This window comes from Nomascus leucogenys, chromosome 7b, assembly GCF_006542625.1.
Source record: "Nomascus leucogenys isolate Asia chromosome 7b, Asia_NLE_v1, whole genome shotgun sequence".
Taxonomy (NCBI): Eukaryota; Metazoa; Chordata; class Mammalia; order Primates; family Hylobatidae; genus Nomascus; species Nomascus leucogenys.
The window spans coordinates 71,330,079-71,347,931 of record NC_044387.1 but is presented as its reverse complement, the minus strand read 5'-3'; the positions used below and the strand labels follow the sequence as shown (position 1 = coordinate 71,347,931).

Here is a 17,853-nt window from a genome sequence, read left to right as displayed (position 1 = left end):
GGATAATAATGATGTTTACCTGTAGGTATGTTGTGAGGAATAAATGGGACTTAATAAACCTAATGTATCCATTACTCTGAATCCATATTAAGTGTTTAATAATAGCTATTTTTTTCTTCTAAGTAATCTCTGGAAATTGAGTGCTTATATGTGCCACAGTGAATCTAGGACTCTTATCTCTGCCATCAGGTTCCTATCTACACTATTGCTGGATAGAGTTGTATCAGAGCTCTGGAGAATACCTCTTCCCATCTTACAAACAACTTTTCCAGGCAGTAGCTGTTTTTCTTTATCCTGTTTCCCAAAGCGTGTACATAGACCTCTCCTTTTCTCTTCTGTAGCCCTTGCAATGATAGAAGGGCATCACAATGCAGAAGAGGAAACAAAGCAATACTAGATATTGCATCTCCTAGGATTCATAGGCCACACTCTTGAACAGGCAGTTTTTCTTGACTCTGTCTCCCTCTTTCCCCAGGCCTTCTCCCTTTGCCATGTTGCAGAAGCTAGTTCAGCTCTCCAACAGTGAGAGCGCTTTTGACCAGATTCTTTCTTGAGTTCAGGCTCACCTGCTTCCTCTCTTAGAGAAGAATCTTGGTTTTTCCTCAGTCCAGCGTTACCCTTTTTTCCTGCCTCAGGTTGAGTGACAACGGCACCAGCAAATTTTTTTAAGGAAACTCTTACCCCAATTTATCATATATGTTCTAGCATCTATAGACCTGGACTATGCAATAATAATATTTTTCAGTTTTCATATCCAAAGCCTTGTGTATTTAGTCTGGAACACACTATTTTTAGAGATTCTTCCATGATGTGTTTTACTTGTCATACTCTCAACTTTAGCTTTTTGAAAATGACCAGGTTAAAAGAAAGGCCTCAATATTTTCTGCTGTTACTCTTCTGTAGGTATCTTTTGAACATCATATTCTTACCTGTATAAAGCACAGGTATATACATACATATAACAAGAAATAATAATTTTTGAGCTGTTTGTGAAACTAAAGGAACTATCATTGGTGGGATAAAGGAAGACCACTTAAAAGTGAATTGATGAGATTTTGTTTGCAAATTGTTAAGTGATGCCGCACCAGGTTAAAAAAACAGCTATTTTACTTGGATGTTTACTATTACTATATTTCTATTAAAGCTAGCAAGCTAGAAAAAGCAAAAGGTTTATATGTAGGTAAAACTGTTGCAGGCATTGTTGATCAAATTAAATCCAAACTGGAAGAGTGTTTCTTCATTATCTTCTCAGTATGTTCTTGTAAAATATATTTTGAAAACCAGATCTTTTAATGCATTGAAAATCTCTTCAAAGAAAATGTCTGAATATATCCCTCATAGATATATCAAGGCTTTACTTAAGCTTTCAGTTTATGGTATCTTCTGGGTATCTTAACCATAGACCAGATTATGTACTAATGTAAAGCCTTCCTTCTCTTAATGGATTTTAAAATAAAGATCAATAAGAAACTAAGCTAATTAAAAATCTTTACGGTGTATTCTATACCACATTTGTTTATAATTAAGACTTTTCTCATGTTCAGTTAGAATATTGGCTATTGTTGTTTCTGGTTTATTAATAAAAATTAAAGCACTGAATATAAGATCACGTATTTTATAATACGAAGTATTTTATTTTGCAAAGCAAGTATTTTACCATACAAAGCAAAATGGAAATACTTGAGTTGATAAAAATAATTTCCTTCTACTTACCTTTTTATATTAGTGCTGTTTAAATATGGTCTGCTGACCAAATTACTTCTTAGTAATCCACAAAGAGCTGAGTACAGAGATTGAATATTTAAAAAGTTTTATAGCTTGAATATCTGGCAATGTCATCAAAGGCATCAGTGCTAAATTTAAAAAGGTTAAAAAAAACCAAAACTGGCCCTTCACTACAGGTAGTTTGAGAAACAGTATTTATAATCCAGTTAATATTCAGGTGTGTTGTTTTGAAATGGTCTGTGTTGGCAATACATTTGAATATGAATTAAAGAAATTATAGCATTATAACAATCATCAGCTGAGAAATACAAATCTAGTTAATATTTTATATGTTAAATGATTTATATAAACCTTTGAGGAATAATTCCTTTATGAAGGTAATTGGTGAAAAAATGTATTAGTTACCCAAGGAAAATATAAACATGTATTAGGATATTTAAAAAGAGAAGGCTCTTTATTACATGTCTCATTCTGTTATTCCTGTTATTCCTATCTTTGCTTAAAAAATGCATTTATTTGAGCTTGTTCTCTTAGTTTTTGGCCTCTTTTATTTTCTACATTTTATTTTTTCTATCCCTTTCTTCTTGGTGAACAGGTACTTAGCCTTTAATTCCTCTGTGAAACTCTCCCTGTTTGTTTTTTTTGTTTTTTTTTGAGACAAAGTCTCACTCTGTCGCCCAGGCTGCTGTGCAGTGGTGTGATCTCGGCTCACTGCAACCTCCACCTGCTGGGTTCAAGCACTTCTCTGCCTCAGCCTTCTGAGTAGCTGGGATTACAGACGCCTGCCACCACGCCCGGCTAATTTTTGTATTTTTAGTAGAGATGGGGTTTCATCATCTTGACCAGGCTGGTCTTGAACTCCTGACCTCGTGATCCACCCGTCTTGGCCTCTCAAAGTGTTGGGATTACAGGTGTGAGCCACTGCTCCCCGCCTTCTTCTTTTTTTTTTTTTTTTCTTCTTCTTACTTTTTTGAGGCAGGGTCTCTTCTGTCACCCGGGCTGGAGTAGAGTGGTGCAATCTTGGCTCACTACAGCCTCAACTTCCTGGGCTCAAGCATTCCTCCCACCGCAGCCTCCCAAGTAGCTGGGATTACAGATGTGTGCCACCATGCCCGGCTAATTTTTGTATTTTTTTTCTAGAGATGGGGCTTTGCCATCTCTACAGTCTGGTCTGGAACTCCTGAGTGCAAGGTATTCATTTGCCTGCCTTGCCTCCCAAAGCGCTGGGATTACAGACATGAGCCACTGTGCCCAGCCTCTCCCTGATTCCTAATAGTTCCTTCTTTTTCTCTCTGTCTATAACTGTCTATAACATACTGTCTACAACTCTTTGAGCAGTTATCTCATAGTTTATTTCCATCTCGTATTGTATTTATTTTACTAAACTACAGTGAGATGCTGGAAGACAGGGACTATTTGTTATGTATTTTGATAACATCACAATTAAGCCTACAATAAATGTTAGGTGTTACCTTTATATGACTGGCAATGTTTTAATCATTTTATGTCTATTCTTGATCCTCCTGAGAAGCATGCCACATCATCTCCTTTTTTATATGAGGAAACCGAGGCACAGGGTTTCAAATAACTTGCTTAAGCATGAATGTGTCAAAACCAAGAGTTAAAACTCAAGTCATCTAGCTCTAGAGTTGGTGCGCTTAACTACATTGTTAATTATGATTTTTATACATAATTGCTTTTTTTCTTTCTGATTTTCATGCTTGTTCTTGAGCTGCTTTTATTTGAAATTTGTTTTTGTTTTTGAGACAGGGTCTCACTCTGTCACACAGGCAGGAATGCAGTGGCCTGATTATGGCTCACTGCAGCGTAACCTCCTGGGCTCAAGCGATCCTCCCACCTCATCCTCCCAAGTAGCAAGGACTACAGGTGCATGCCACCATGCCCAGCTGATTTTTCTAATTTTTGTAGAGATAGGACTTTGCCATGTTGCCCAGGCTGGCTTTGAACTCTCCTGGCCTCGAGATTTGCTGGCCTCAACCTCCCTAAGTGCTGGGATTAGAGGTGTGAGCCACCATGTCTGGCCTTGATATTTAAGTGTAAGATTTACCTATTTGTAGTAGCAAATATATTTATTCATAAGTAGGAGACCTTGCTAATACAACTAAAAGACCCTAGTTTTTTATGCTTTTAAAAATCCATTGGTTAGGTAGAGTTAAAAGATGATAGGATTTGCTTAAGATCATCTAACTCTTTTGCAGATTAGCAAAAAGTAAAGTTTAAGAAATTAAAGCTTCTTAATTTTACCCCTCTGTGTGTAACCATTTATACATAATATTTTGTGAAGATATACAGTCATCCCTCTGGATCCATGGGGAATTGGTTCCAGGACTAACTGCAGATCAAAAATTGGTCAAGGCCTGGCACAGTGGCTCACACTTATAATCTAAGCACTTTGAGAGACTGAGGCAGGAGGATGACTTGAGGCCAGGAGTTTGAGACCAGCCTGGCCAACATTGAGAGACACTGTCTCTACAGAAAAATATTAGCTGGGCATGGTGATGTGTGCATGTAGTCCCAGTTACTCATGAGGCTGAAATGGGAGGGTTGTGTGAACCTGGGAGATGGAGGTCACTGCACTTCAGCCTAGGTGACAGAGTGAGATTCTGACTCAAAAACAAAACAAAACAGAAAATTTGGTTGAATCTGTGGATGTAGAACCTGAGGATACAGAGAGCTGATTGTTATTTTTGTCTCATACTATAGTTTTAAAATATAATTCTTTGGTTTCAACCCTATCCTTTGCTTACATTTTATGTTATTACTGTTTTCTTGAACACAGATAGCGGCCATAGTTTATTTTCCAAACAGATGTATGATGTATGTTTGCATTGTTGAAGGATTCACTTTGTCTTTTTGGAAGATGCTTAGGTATTTGTGGGTTTTATTGTTAATAAGTACTCTAAAGAAATAATGAAAACAAAATATTATGTGTGGTATTGGCACACAAGTAGAAACTATAGCCTTCTTATTAGTGTTGGCTTGTTTTTACAAATATTATATATACTTCTCTCAAGAGTTCACAGAAAAAAAAAGCATTTTGAAAGAAGTTTTTTTATTACCAAAAGTGTAAAGCAAAAGAAGAGAAGAACCTATATTAATCTTCAAATTATTTAAAAATATTGTCTGAGGACTATAGTTTGTAAAGATAAGAACCCAACAGGTTGTATCCAGTCTATTAAAACAAGAAGAAATGGAAGAGATACTTTGATAAGTGTTCTGCCTGTTTTAACCTTGAATGCTGTTATCGGGGGAAGGAAGGAGGGGGGTGCTGGTCTGTCTGTTTCATTGGCTTAGGCTTTTTCATGCTGAGAGAAATCAATACTTTGAGTCCTTGCATGACAGAGGAATCACTTCAGAATTAAAAGTGGCTGTCACACATTGTCATTAGTTGACTTTTGTTTGCTGTTGAGATTTTTTAAGCTTTCATTTTTCTGTCTTTTCTATGAGTCTTTCTGAGTTTCTGTAGATAGCTTTTTTTTTTTTTTTTTTTAAGATCACACTTTAAGGTAAGGGATCAAGTACAAAGACCTCCAAAAGTGAAATACTGAGAAACTTCTTCATTTATTGTCCCTGAAGTGATTTCACTTTTAAATTGTTTTCAGTGAGACAAGTAATTTATAATGTAAGTGATTTTGAGACAAATTGAGAAGTAAAGTACTATACTTAAAATGTGTTTAGCAGACGCAATGCTTGGTTAACTAAAAATGTAATAATCTGTTTGTAGCCATGTAAAAGAAAGAAGGTCCTGACATGGAATGATGTACAGTTTGATTCCATTATATAGGAATGACATCTTACTCTAAACAGTGACTACCTCTGTAGAAAGCAACTGACCAAACAGGGAGGAAGTAGAAGACAGAAATTTCTTTTTCTTTTTTGTGTCGTTGTTTTTTGATTTTTTTTTTTTTGAGACGGAGTCTCGCTCTGTCGCCCAGGCTGGAGTGCAGTGGTGCAATCTCGGCTCACTGCAAGCTCCGCCTCCCGGGTTCACGCCATTCTCCTGCCTCAGCCTCTCCGAGTAGCTGGGACTACAGGCGCCCGCCACCATGCCTGGCTAATTTTTTTTTTTGTATTTTTAGTAGAGACAGGGTTTCACCGTGGTCTCGATCTCCTGACCTCGTGGTCTACCCACCTCGGCCTCCCAAAGTGCTGGGATTACAAGCGTGAGCCACCGCGCCCGGCCCTTTGATTTGTTTTTAAAAGCAAGTATATGTTTCTTTTAAAAGTCTTTAAAAGAGATTTTAAATACAAAAGTTGTGAGACCAACACAAATTGTTTAATTAACATTAAACATTATTAATTTAGGAAAAGGGCTTGCTATTTTAGCATTAAAATTGTGTGTAGTTTATTTTTATTTCAAAACTTAACAAGATCTTAATTGCAAACTTAATAAAAATTTGCTTTTTGTAACCTATTTCTTAAAAAACCTATTACTCTGAAAACCTAACTTTAGAAACAATGTATGTTTAACATCATTAATTTAATTTTTTTGTGATACTGAAACAAAGAGTTTGCGAGAAGTCTTCTAGCCTTCCAATCACAACCCCTTTCTGCCCTGTTAACGTAACCACTGTTCTGAATTTTATGGTTGACATTTGCTTTTGTTTTATACTTTCAAAACTTAAGTATGTTTCTTTTAGCACTGTAATTTCTTGCCCAATTTTTGACCCTTATATAAATGGAATTATAAAACATGTCTTTTATTCTGGAAATTTTATTTCAACATTATGTTTCCAACATTTAATTATTTTCTTAGGTTTTTCAACTCCACTTTCATTACTACGTAGTATTCCATTATGTATAGACTGCTAGCTGTTCATTACCTCTTTCTACTGTTGATAGGTAATTGAATTATTTCCAATTTTTAGCTATTCCGAATATGTAGACCAGTAGTTTTTAAATAATCTCTTCTGTTTGTTTGGTTGTTTTCAGTGTTTAGCTATTATGAATAATGCACTTTGAATATTTTATATGTTTGGCGCACATCCTCATGCATTTCTGTATGGTGGAATTACTTGATTACACAATGTTCATATTTTCACTTTTAATAGATATTGTCACACTATCTTGCAAAAGTGTATACCACTCCCAGCCTCAGTGTAGAGTTGTTCTCATTATTCAGCATTCTCATCAACAGTTGACTGGTGATTTTTATTTTGGCATTCTGATGTACTTTTATTTTGAATTTTTAAAAGAATTATGTCTATTCTCCTGCTTGTTATATATTATCTATTTTTTACTTTTGTGAAGTACATGGTGCTCACTTACCCAGTTTCTTATTGGTTATCTGTCTCTTCCTCATTGATTTGTAGAAGGTATTTACCTATTTGCTATATGAGTCTATTTTTTGGTATGAGTATTTTAACTGCTTTCTTCATCTATACCTTGTCCATCCACTTTTTAAAAACTTCTTGCTGGGTGTGGTGGCTCATGCCTGTAATCCCAGCACTTTGGGAGGCTGAGGTGAGTGGATTGCTTGCGCTCAGGAGTTCGAGACCAGCCTGGGCAACATAGTGAGACCTCAGCTCTACAATAAATAGAAAAAATTAGCTGGGCATGGTGGTGCGTGCCTCTAGTCCCAGCTACTTGGGGGGACTGAAGTGGCAGGATCACTTGAGCCCAAGAGATTGAGGTTGCAGTGAGCCAAGATCACACCATTGCACTCCAGCCTAGACAATAGAGTGAAATCCTGCCTGAAAAAACAAACAAACAAACACTTCTTAAATAAACTTTATTGAAGTATAGTTTGCATGTAATAAAATTTTAAGTATACAATTTGAGGAGTTTTGATAAAGGTGTATATCTGTGGTTTTACCATTATAATAAAGATATAGGAAATTTCGGTCATCCTAGAGAATTCCCCTGTGATCCACTGTGCTCAATTCCTCTCCATATACTCATATCCAATCCCAGACAACCAGTGATCTGATTTCTGTTATTATAGATAGTTTTATCTGCTATAAAATTTTATATACATGGAATCAAATAGTAGGTACTCTGGATTATTTTGGTCAGCATAAACTTTTTGATATTCATTCACATTGTTGTGTGTATTATTGGTTTGTTTTTTTAAATACTAAGTTGAATTATTTTGTTTATCCATTCAGCTATAGGCAGACATTGGGTTGTTTTCAGTATCTGACTTTTATGACTAAATGCACCATGGGCATTTTCATACAAGTTATTTTTGTAGAAATATGCTCTTATTCCTTTTGCGGAAATACCTAGGGGTAGGATTGCTGCATGCTACTGTAAGTGTATGTTTAAGCTTACAAGAAATTGACAAACTATTTTCCAAAGTAGTTGACGACTTCACAATTCAACCACCAAGGTAGGTATGAGAGTTCCAGTTGTTCCATGTCCTTGTCAGTGCTTGGTATTGTAGCTCTTTTAAATTTCAGCCGGTCTAGTGGGTGTATAGTGATAGCTTATTGTGATTTTTATTTGCATTTCTGTACTGACTAAGCATCTTCTCATGTGCTTATTAGCCATTTGTATATCTTTTGTGAAATGCCTGTTCAAATCCTGTGCTAATTATTTTTAATTAGGTTGTTTGTCTTATTGAGTTGTATGAATTCTTTATATATTCTGTAAAGAATTCATTTGTCACTTACATGTATGTTAAATATTTTTTTCACAATTTGTGGCTTACCTTTCATTTTATAAATGGTTCTTTTAAAGAGCAGGTGTTGAGCCAGGCATGGTGGCTCACGCCTGTAATCCCAGCACTTTGGGAGGCTGAGGTGGGCGGATTATGAGGTCAAGAGATCGAGACCATCCTGGCTAACATGGTGAAACCCCGCCTCTACTAAAAAAATACAAAAAATTAGCCGGGCGTGGTGGCGGGCGCCTGTGGTCCTAGCTACTCAGGAGGCTGAGGCAGGAGAATAGCGTGAACCTGGGAGGTGGAGCTTACAGTGAGCTGAGATCGAGCCACTGCACTCCAGCCTGGGCGACAGAGTGAGACTCTGTCTTAAAAAAAAAAAAAAAAAAGACCAGGTGTTTTAAATTTTGATAAAGTTTATTTTGTCAGTTTTTAAATTCTTGTGATTTTCTTCCATGCTTTCTGTTATGCTGTCCAATCTAACAACACTGCCTATTCCAAAGTTATAAAAAAAATTCTGCTGTTGTGTTTTGGAAATGTTATAGTTTTAACTTCTAGATTTATATCCTTGACCCAGTTTGCATTAAGTATTTTTTGTATGATATTAGGTGAAAGAAAATATTCTTTTTTTTTTTTTTTCTCATGTGGATAGCCAGGTATTTCAGTACCAGTTGTTTCTTCATTTTGTCATCTCTGGTTATTACCAGTGCTCTTCATTTCTAATTTTATGGTATGGTGGGAAGGGTGTAAAGTCTTACAACTTTGTTTTCCAAAGTTACTTTGCTGTTATTACCTTCTTTTTTTTTTTTTTTTTTTTTTTTTTTTTTTTTTTTTTTTTTTTTTTGAGATGGAGTCTTGCTCTATCGCCAGGCTGGAGTGCACTGGTGTGATCTTGGCTCACTGCAACCTCCAACTCCCTGGTTCAAACGATTCTCCTGCCTCAGCCTTCTGAGTACCTGGGATTACAGGCATGTGCCACCATGCCAAGCTACTTTTTTTGTATTTTTAGTAGAGATGGGGTTTCACCTTGTTTTCTAGGATGATCTCGATCTCCTGACCCTGTGATCTACCTGCCTCGGCCTCCCAAAGTTCTGGGATTACAGGCATGAGCCACCGCGCCCAGCCTACCTTCTGTTTTTATATATGTTTTAGAATCAGCTTTTCAGTTTTATAAAAATTGCTAAAAATTTTTATTGTGTTGAATATATAAAATCAATTTTTAAAATGTTGAATCTTTAAATCTATAAACTGTATATTTTGTATATATAAATTGTATATTTCTTCATTTATCTAGCTTCTTAATTTCTCTTAACAATATTTTATGGTTTTATTTTTTATGAGATCTTTATAAATTTTAAAATATAGCTAAGTATTTCATATTTTTCATGCTATTGTAAATTTTTTTTCATTATTATTTCTTCTTCTTTTTGGCTCTGTCACCCAGGCTGGAGTGCAGTGGCACAATCTCGGCTTGCTGCAACCTCTGCCTCCTGGGCTCAAGCCATCTTCCCACCTCAGCCTCCCAAGTAGCTAGGACTAAAGGTGCATGCCACCACACCTGGCTAAGTTTTGTATTTTTGTAGCTATGGGGTTTCACCATGTTGACCATGCTGGTCTTCAACTCCTATGCTCAAGCGATCCTCCCGTCACAGCCTCCCTAAGTGCTGAGATTACAGATGTGAGGCATCTTGCCCGGCCTCCGTATTATTTCCTCTTAAAAGTTTGGTGGAATTCACTGATATAACCATGTGGGCCTGAGATTTCTTTATGGTAAAGTAGTTGAGTTGAATTTCTTTAATAGAGAATATATCTATTAACATTTTCCATTTCTGTTTTTTTTAAAATCTTTTAGGACTTTTAAAAAATATTTATTTATTTATTTATTTATGTATTTATTTATTATACTTTAAGTTCTGGGATACATGTGCAGAATGTGCAGGTTTGTTACATAGTTATACATGTTCCATGGTGGTTTGCCGCACCCATCAACCTGTCATCTACATTAGGTATTTCTCTTAATGCTATCCCTCCCCTTGCCCTCCATTCCCGGACAGGCCCTGGTGTATGATGTTCCCCTCTCCGTGCCCTTGTGTTCTTATTGTTCCACTCCCACTTATGAGTGAGAACATGCGGTGTTTGGTTTTCTGTTCTGGTGTTAGTTTGCTGATAATGATGGTTTCCAGCTTCATCCACGTCCCTGCAAAGGACATGAACTCATTCTTTTTTATGGCTGCACAGTATTCCATGGAGTATATGTGTCACATTTTCTCTATCCAGTCTAACATTGATGGACATTTAGGTTGGTTCCAAGTCTTTGCTGTTGTGAATAGTGCCACAATAAATATACCTGTGTATGTGTCTTTATAGTAGAATGATTTATAATCCTTTGGGTGTATACCCAGTAATGGGATTGCTGGGTCAAATGGTATTTCTAGTTCTAGATCCTTGAGAAATTGCCACACTGTCTTCCACAATACTTGAATACTTGAACTAATTTATACTCCCTCCAACAGTGTAAAAGCGTTCCTATTTCTCCACATCCTTTCCAGCATCTGTTGTTTCCCGATTTTTTAATGATCACCATTCTAACCGGCATGAGATGGTATCTCATTGTGGTTTTGATGAGCTTTTTTTCATATGTTTGTTGGCTGCATAAATGTCTTCTTTTGAAAAGTGTCTGTTCATATCCTTCACCCACTTTTTGATGGGATTGTTTCTTTCTTGTAAATTAGTTTAAGTTCCTTGTAGATTCTGGAAATTAGCCCTTTGTCAGATGGATAGATTGGAAAAATTTTCTCTTATTCTGTAGGTTGCCTGTTTACCCTGATGATAGTTTCTTTTGCTGTGCAGAAGCTCTTTAGTTTAATTAGATCTCATTTGTCAATTTTGACTTTTGTTGCCATTGCTTTTGGTGTTTTAGTCATGAAGTCTTTGCCCATGCCTATGTCCTGAATGATATTGCTTAGGTTTTCATCTAGGGTTTTTATGGTTTTAGGTCTTACGTTTAAATCTTTAATCCATCTTGGATTGATTTTTGTATAAGGTGTAAGGAAGGGATCCAGTTTCAGTTTTCTGCATATGGCTAGCCAGTTTTCCCAACACCATTTATTAAATAGAGAATCCTTTCCCCATTTCTTGTTTTTGTCAGGTTTGTCAAAGATGAGATGGTTGTAGATGTATGGTGTTATTTCTGAGGCCTCTGTTCTGTTGCACTGGTCTTACCTATCTGTTTTGGTACCAGTACCATGCTGTTTTGGTTACTGTAGCCTTTTAGTATAGTTTGAAGTCAAGTAGCGTGATGCCTCCAGCTTTGTTCTTTTTGCTTAGAATTGTCTTGGCTATATGGGCTCTTTTTTAGTTCCATATGAAATTTAAAGTAGTTTTTTCTAATTCTGTGAAGAAAGTCATTGGTAGGTTGGTGGGGATAGCATTGAATCTATAAATTAATTTGGGTAGTATGGCCATTTTCATGATATTGATTCTTCCTATCCATGAGCATGGAATGTTTTTCCATTTGTTTGTGTCCTCTCTTACTTTCATAGTAAAATTAGGTAGAGCCATGACATCTGGAAGGAAAAATTAAATATTGTCTCTATTCATTTACATTTAAAGAACTAAAATGGGCGCTTTGTCTATTTACTGTGAGTGACTGAATTTCTTCCGTGGAGGTTTATTTATCCTATATTGAGTTTCTTCATTCTTTGGTTATAAATCTTAGGTTTCTTTAGCAATAATTGCATAAAATAGAGTTGTTCCCCAAATGCTTATTTTTTTCTTTTCATAGTCAAATATTTTGTGGCCATGTTATGATGTTATATTATCTAATTTATATAGTGCTTGCAATAGGAACACAGAAAAGTTGATATAAAACATAAAAAATTCTGCCTTAAAGTTGAATGAAAGTTTTACATCTGACCGTTTATGTTACTGATAAATAGCAATATTTGTTAAGGTCTCTTGTACCTCCACTCAACCTCCAAATACAGGTATACATACATACACAAATATGTGTACTGCAAATAAATAATATGTATTTGATTCTAAAGTAAATATTTCTTATCTCCTCATGACTGAATGATATTTCATACATAGAATTTATTATTGGTTTTTAAATAAGTACATCTTCAAATTACATTATAAGGACATTTAAAAAATAATTACAAGTTCATTGTATCTTAATGAAACATTCTTGTTTGGTTTTCTTTTATCATGTTTTTAGGTCAGATGTGACCCTAATGTTCCACAAAGAGACAGAGATTGATAATCAGGAAAGAATAGCCCTTACTGTGATTTATATCTATAGATTTTATGTCAGATATGAAAAGTTGCTGTTCAAATTGTAAAGAAGGATCCATTAAAGAACACTTTAAACCATTTTACCATTTAGCTTACCTTGAGCCCTTGTTTTTAGAATTATGCCTTTTAGAACAAACTTTAATAGCTTATCAAATGTTTACAAAATACAATTTGATGTTAAATTAGTATAATAATAAGAGATAGAAATGATAAGCTATTTAATAATGTGTTTTTGGTTACTTTTAATGCTGTTTAATATGAAGGTATGTGGTGTTTCATAGCATTTCAGAAACCAGTGATTTTCTAAATCTCATCAGTAGATTTGAATTTCCTCTTAGATAAAGTTAGACAAGGACAGATACGGATATAGTAGAGAATGTTGAAAGTTTACGGTTCTGTGAATGTCTATCATTTCGTACTATTTGTTTTAATATATGGTTGGGTTAGATATGAAATAACCTATAGAATGTTGTTTCTCAGTTCTTGAATGAATATATAAAAATACAACATATCAGTCGACATTTTTGTTACAATGAAATAATTTCCTAGTTATCTTCACTTAAACTGCTGCCCTTTCATACATTTCTTAATCATTTTCTTTTATTTGCTCAAATCATATTTTTGACAAAGTGAACTCTTCTGTGGTTTGTTTGGGTCAATCTTTTTTAAAAATATAGTATATGAAATTTGCTTTTAATTTCTCATCAGTTATTCTAGTTCTTAGTAGGATTTATTTTCTCTACATCAGTGTTTAGATTAAATAAACAGTTTGCCTTTACCAGTGAACGTCTCTCAGAGGTTGAATTCAGGTACTCTCAAGTACCCTCACAGAGGTTGCCCAGAATATTCAGATTGACGCAATCTTAGATCTAATATAATCTGCTAATTTTGCAGATGAGGACATTTAGACCTATAGAGGTAAATGAGTGAATTGATCAAGACTGACAGGAGATATTAGCAAGGGTGATACCGTAACCTGGTTACGGTATCTTGTAGTCATTCATATAAGTATACTATGATTCCTGTGACTTTTTTCTATACTCATTCTGCATTCCAGAATTTATTCAGTCTATTACTCGTTCTACCTGTATTTTGTACTTGGGTCAAACTCTCTTGCTTTGTCCCTCCCTGAAATTGATTAATGTTTTTCTGCCTTGCCTTTGCTTTAAAGGTTTCCTTTATTCCCACCCAAGACTAACTTCTAAAATTCCTGTTTATAAAATTCAGCTTTTCATCTCCCTAGCATAGTTTTTTGCACAGACTAAGATATTTGATTCCTGGCCAGGTGCGGTGGCTCACGCCTGTAATCCCAGCACTTTTGGAGGCTGAGGCAGGTGGATTGCTGGAGCTGAGGAATTAGAGACCAGCCTGGGCAATATGGTGAAACCCCATCTCTACTAAAATACAAAAAAATTAGCTGGGTGTGGCGGCGTGCACCTGTAGTCCCAGCTACTCAGGAGGTCGAGGCAGGAGAATTGCTTGAACCCGGGAGGCGGAGGTTGCAGTGAGCCAAGAAGATCGCGCCACTGCACTCCAGCCTGGGCGACAGAGCAAGACTGCCTCAAAAAAAAAAAAAAAAAAGAAAAAAAAATATATATATATATACACACACACATATATATACACGCATACATATATATATATATATTTGATTCCTTATGCAGGTACATATACACCATGCAAAGGATGAATTGCTTTTGGTGTAAGGAACAAAAAAAAAAAAACAATTTTTTTGGAGGTTTCTACTGGTTTACAATGAGCAGGAGTTTATTGGCTCTTAAAAAAATCTTTAAAAAGTCTCATAGGGGTTGACTGGTCTTGAGAATTTGATTGATCTGGAAGTTCATGATTCTGGAATGAGCTCTATTTTTCTACAATTTTCATAGTTCTGCTGTCATTTTGGCCGTATCTTCAGGCCAGCTTCCCTCATGGTACAGAGAGCATCCAATACTCCTAGAATTTGCTGCTTCTTTTACACCCTGAGAGGAAGGAGGGAACCAACTGTCCAACAAAATCTTGAACTTTGCCCTACCTGTACCAGTCACATCAAGTGTCCTTCCCTAATCCAGTTTGCCAGTCAGTGTGGGTGTGATTATTACCTGGTTGGTTCAGGACAATCAGGACTCCTGTTTGTTGCTGGGGTGGTGGTGGGAGTAGTGCGTGGCAGCAATCTATCGAAACTGGTATACTGTGGGAGAGGCAAGCATCCACAATGTACATTCCATATGTAAACTAGTGATATTTATTCCAACATCAAGTTTATGTTACTTATCTATCAAAGGATATGTGTGTGGGGGTGGGGGAGAGGACTCCAGTAGACACTGAATAGAACAAAGCACCAAGTTTACATCCATCTTTGTTTTCTTATTTTAAACAATGCCTTAACTACAGTATCATAAACATGACACCACAAGTATCTGAATTCCAAAAGAAGAGAAATAAGCATTTTGGAAACTAGCAATTATAGTGTATCTGATTACTGACAAATAATTCTAAGGCTTTTTTTTGGTAAAATTGATGATATCTAAGACAGTACTTTTCAGACTTTGATGTATATAAATTGCCTGGGAATTAAAATTCAAACACAAAGTGAATAGATTTGGGGTGGGGCCTGAGACTCTGCATTTTAAATAAGATCCCAGGCAATCCCAGAGCTCTTTGTACATTTTGCTAGGACTTAAAAGACCAAACAGTTTCATGTTCTAAAGGTATTTAGAACTAGCTCAATTTACTATTGTAAGCTGCTATTGTCTCTTTTCTGGCCCTGTGCAGTGGCCTCATAACTGCCAACTTCACTTCTCTTGTCCCACTACAATCCATTCTCTAAATAGCAGCTATATGATCATTTTAATATGTAAATTTATCACTTCCCTGCGTAAAACTTTCCACTGGGATTCCATTACATTTGAATAAAATCTAAACTCCTTACCATAATACTAATGATGTAGCCCTGGCCTGCCTTTTGAAAATTATTTCTTACCATTATTCTCCTTATTCACTATGTCTTAAGTCCTTTGCAACTTCACTTCATGCTGTTTGTTGTGCTGGGCCCCTGCTTCTTATAAGACTGTCTTTGTCTCATTATTCAGGTCTCTACTTGAATGTTTACCACTTCTGAGTGTATCTCATGATTGACTTCACAGAAGTAAATTCTTGTGGGATGTTTTATTGAGACAGCAGATCACTAAATCTCAGTTAGGTGAATGAGGAATGTAAAAGTAGATTTAAAATTTTGGTTGTTTTGATTTAGGGTAAAGATTATTTCATAATGGATTTTAAAGGTTTTTTTCACATTTTTTATAGTATTTTTTTTTTCTCTCCAAGTCACTGTGTGCCCAGTATTCTGCAGACAAACGAGAAGATGAGAAGATGTGTGATCATTTGATAAGAGCAGCAAAATATCGTGACCACGTGACAGCAACTCAACTAATCCAGAAAATTATCAACATTCTCACAGACAAGCATGGAGCTTGGGGAAATTCTGCAGTGAGGTAAAGGGATACCTTTAGGATTTGGCCACTGATTTTCTGTAGATGGCTTAGGTTTAGATAAATGACTTTGGATATGATCAAAGCCAGATGAAGAAGAGAGTAATTTAATTTTGTCTTTCATCATCTCTATGAATTTAAAGCCAAAGGGAAGGAGAAAATCAGTATGGGTACAATTATGGATCTTTATAGATCCATATTTATCCAATCAGTATGTGTACAATTATGGATCTTTGTAGATCAGTTGCCTCAACTACTTCCAAAATAATATTTGCTTTATCTACTTATTCCTTTTGAAATGAATTATTAAGGGAATCAGTTAAACTGTCTTACTATCTACACTTATAGCCAAATTTTTATGTATATAACATTTTATTTTTAAAAACTATGCTCTTTTTATATTTTTTAGTTATTTGAAAGTAACCATATTTTCAAAGTGTAAATTTGAAAATACAATAAAATGATTTTTTTTGTTATGTTGCAGATTTTAGGACTGTGATGATAAACTTGGTTAAATGCCTTCTTTAAAATTTTACTTAATGTCTCTACCTTCTTTTAAGATAGCCAAACTGGACATGCTGTTGTTGATTTTACTTTATAGAAACAAAATAATTAAATTGCCTTTAAGACTAAGGAACTTGGACAAATTATATATCCTCCATGAAATATTTTATGCTACAAATTTCAGGAACATGTGTTGACTCTTTTAAGTAGAGTTAATGACAAAAAGTTTTTATTTTGCTATTAGAAAACATTATATTTTAATTTCTAATTTTTGCCCAACTTTTTCTAGAAGACAACAAAAACAAAAATAGTAAATTACTTGTATGTTATGTAAGAGTGTAATTTGCCTCCATTTGTGTTTTAATCAACTTATGTGTCTGTCAAACATCAAAATCCAGTGTTAGAAATTTTCCAGTATAAAGAAAAAAATTTTAACTTTTAGAAAAGTAAACTTAAAAAATTTGCATTGAAAGCTACTTGTATAAAGTATTCACTAATATAGAATAAATGTAGCATGTGATATTTATTACAAAGAATATTTGCATATAATGAATTATATTTCTGAGTACCTAATTTTTGATATTCAGAGAAAGAAAGGCAAGTCAAGGTCTTGAGATCAAAAGGACAGCCAACAGGAACCATGTTTTTGTTTGTTTGTTTTAATCTTATTTCAGTTGATCTGCCGGTGCAAGAGTGCTTATGGAAATAACATGTATTCATGGGTCAGTGATCCCTGGTGCCTTATCTTGCAACATCTAAAAGCCCATGGCGAAGAGAATGGAGGAGTGTTGTATTGAGGGTTTTAGAGTTTCAAAGTGCTTTATTATTACAGATTTGATATCATTTTGACATCAGATACTGAATAAATTAGGATATTACTCTGATGCATAGTGCCTGACACGTAGTAGGAACTCAGTGTGCATTTGTTGAATCTTTTAAAAAAGTTATTCTTTTCACCCAAAAGGTTTTGCAGTTTTAAAATAAAAACATTTAGATAACTTTTGTCAAGCGTTTCATGGGTTATTTTGATGGGATCAAAATTCTTTCTGTTGATAGCTGTACCTTTGTATAGCATAGTATACATGTGGTATCAAAAGGAAAACATGGTTTTCCTGAAGTGATTTTGGTGTAGTAAAATATCTTGGAGAGCTAAATGGCCCATGAAATGTATTTATCTAGAAATAATTAGTGTTTCAGTAATAGAGTTGTTCTAAG

General features: G+C 35.2%; 1 protein-coding gene across 4 annotated transcripts in view; it reads left to right on the top strand.

The window, feature by feature from the left end:
• LRBA (LPS responsive beige-like anchor protein) overlaps positions 1-17,853 on the top strand; it is a 765,281-nt gene that overhangs the window by 328,207 nt on the left and 419,221 nt on the right. For all 4 annotated transcript variants that reach the window (XM_030816230.1, XM_030816232.1, XM_030816231.1 and 1 more), the window contains one exon: positions 15,971-16,137. In XM_030816230.1, coding sequence (XP_030672090.1) covers positions 15,971-16,137 — 167 coding nt within the window. The remainder of the gene's footprint in view (positions 1-15,970; positions 16,138-17,853) is intronic.